Source organism: Catharus ustulatus, chromosome 30 (genome assembly GCF_009819885.2).
Source record: "Catharus ustulatus isolate bCatUst1 chromosome 30, bCatUst1.pri.v2, whole genome shotgun sequence".
Classification (NCBI taxonomy): Eukaryota; Metazoa; Chordata; class Aves; order Passeriformes; family Turdidae; genus Catharus; species Catharus ustulatus.
Window position 1 is genome coordinate 3,153,747 of NC_046250.1, and position 2,742 is coordinate 3,156,488.

A 2,742-nucleotide genomic window follows, 5' to 3' on the forward strand; every position below is an offset into this window, starting at 1 on the left:
ATGAGCGAGAAATCCCCCTTTGCAAAGGGGAGATCACAGAAGGCAGAAAATCCATTCCTGGGGAAATCCATTCCCAGGGAAAATCCCAATTTCAGGGAAAATCCATTCCTGGGAAATATCCATTCCCGTAAAACCATTCCTGGGGAAAATCCCAATTTCACGAAAAATCCATTCCTAGGGAAAATCCATTCCTGAACAATTTCAGGCAAAATCCAATTTTGGGGGAAGTCCAACCAAAATCCCACTCTGAGATGTCTTCAGTCGGCTTCTCCTGGTTGATGTTCGAGGATATTGGTCATTGTGGATGAAATCCATAGGGAATGGGTTGTCCCATGTTGGAGCAATAAATTAGGAATTCTGAAAATGGAATGGGCTGTCCCATGTTGGAGCAATAAATTGGGAATGCTGGAACTGGAATAGGCTGTCCCATGTTGGAGCAATAAATTGGGAATGCAGGAATTGGGAATGTTGGAGCAATAAATTGGGAATACTGGAACTGGAATGGGCTGTCCCATGTTGGAGCAATAAATTGGGAATGCTGGAACGGGCACAGCGAGAGCAGACAATGAGGAGGCGCCGAGCAAAAATCAGGAGAAGGATCAGGAATACCGAGGCGGCCATGGAAATGTTGACCCCTCATCCTCGTGGCCATGGATTTGGGCATTCCCAGATTTCCCAGGAGGCTCCGATGCCCTCAGCAGGGCCCACAGGAACCACGGAGGAGGCGGCTGAAGCGGCGAGACGTGGAGGGGCCACAGGAGCCGCTGGCCACCGCTGAGATCCCGTAGCCAGAGCGGGCTCCGTATCCCGGGAAAACCCCAGCGCCGTAGACGCCCCCATAACCCAGGGAGCCGCCAAAAGCTGGAGCTCCCGTGGATCCCACCACGGCTTGCTGCGGGAAGGAGCTGAGGATGGGCCCAGGGAAGGTGACCACCACCGGGGGCGGCTGGATGAGGGCGGTGGAGTCCGGACACTGCCGGACACACGGCTCGTTGCAGCTGTTGGCCACGGGCTGCGGGCAGGCGATGCTGCTGCTGGGGGCGCAGAGGTCGTAGCAGGACATTTCCTGGAGGGGCTGGAGGAGGTTCCTGGAACACAGGGAAGGAGCTGATGAAAAGTGAGGGTCGGAAAACGGGGTAGGTGGAGGTTTGGGGGAGTTGGAATGGGGAAACATTCCTGGGGGAAAAAGTTGGGGTGGGATAGGAGAAGGTTTAGGATTGGGAGATGTGGGATGGGATGGGATGGGATGGGATGGGATGGGATGGGATGGGATGGGATGGGATGGGATGGGATGGGATGGGATGGGATGGGATGGGATGGGATGGGATGGGATGGGATGGGATGGGATAATGGGATGGGATAATGGGATGGGATAATGGGATGGGACAGGGTAAGATGGAAATGTGGTGGGATGGAAATGGGATAGGATGAAAAAGGGATAGGATGAGATGAAACAGGATGGAGATGAGGTGAGATGGAGCTGAAACAGGATGGAGATGGGATAGGATGGAGATGAGGTGGGATAGAGGAGGAATGGGATGGAGATGAAATGGGATGGAGAGGGAATGGGATGGAGATGGGATGGAAATGAAACGAGATGGAGATGGGATAGGATGGAGATGAAACCGGATGGGATGAAATGGGATGGAGACGAGGTGGGATGAAGATGGGATAGGACAAAGAATAAAAAGAATAAAGGAAAAATAAAGTCCTGGAAATCAATGCAATCGCTGCAAAATCCAAAAAGTGAAGGCATTCTGGAGCTGGGAGAGGAATGACAAGGCATCAGACTTACCTGACAGAGAGGAGAAAAGCAGGAGAATGATGGATCAGCTCCGCAGAGCTGCTGCTTTTATACAAACCCCGCGATGCCCCGGGGCTGAACCACGCCGAACCCGGGAGTCACCACCTCCGACGAGCCCAAATCACTCCCCAAAAGTGACGAAACTCTGCTCGCTTGCAATTTGCGAAACCTCCCTGAACCTCTGCCCAGCAGCATCGGCACATTCCAGCTCCTGGCTCCCTTTCATCTCGGATCCTGATGGAGCAGCCCCATCCCACCCAGCGGGAATTAAATCCCATTTGCTGAGCTCTTCCTTCATTAGCTTCCCCTTCATTAGCTTCATTAATGATTTTAATCGGAGCCAGAACCTGCTGCCGTGCGCAGGTTTGGGTTTGAGGGCTCTGGATCTCAACTCTCATCATTTCTGCTCCCTGATTTTGCAATGGAATGCTTGGACAGGTGTAAGAAGCCTCCAGAATTTTATTTTTTTTTTTTTTTGCACCTGCAACCACAAACCTCAGGTCGCTGTGGAACTGTGGATATGCCACATTTCCCTCAGTGCACAAAATATAATATTTTAACACCTAAAAAAGCCCTTAAATAAATTTTTTTTTTTTTTCTGGAGGGATAGCAGCGTTTTTCACAGATAAACTTTGCCAGGTCCCACCTCAAAACCCCTGATTTGCTGTGGATGGGTTATTAAATAAACACATTTCTACCCAAGTCACACTGAAATTGGGAGATTCTTTCCCCCAAACTTCGGGAGGTCCCCAGGGATTACAGAAATAATTCCACCCCAAACGTGTCCAAGTATTTTTTTGGGTGTGTTTTTAATCACTTCCCAAACCCTCCTTAATAGTTTATGCACAGAATGGGGTGCAATTATTGCAATATAAATATGTGGTTGTGTTCTGACAGCCCAGCATTTTGAAACCTAATTAAAATTTGTCTTAAAATTA

General features: G+C 50.0%; 1 protein-coding gene across 1 annotated transcript; it reads right to left on the reverse strand.

Moving 5' to 3' along the window:
• Positions 1 to 694: 694 nt before the first annotated feature.
• LOC117008847 (scale keratin-like) lies at positions 695 to 1,063 on the reverse strand. The gene has a single exon (XM_033082946.1). It carries the CDS (start codon positions 1,061 to 1,063, stop codon positions 695 to 697), a length of 369 nt encoding a protein of 122 aa, XP_032938837.1.
• Between the last annotated feature and the right edge of the window lie 1,679 nt (positions 1,064 to 2,742).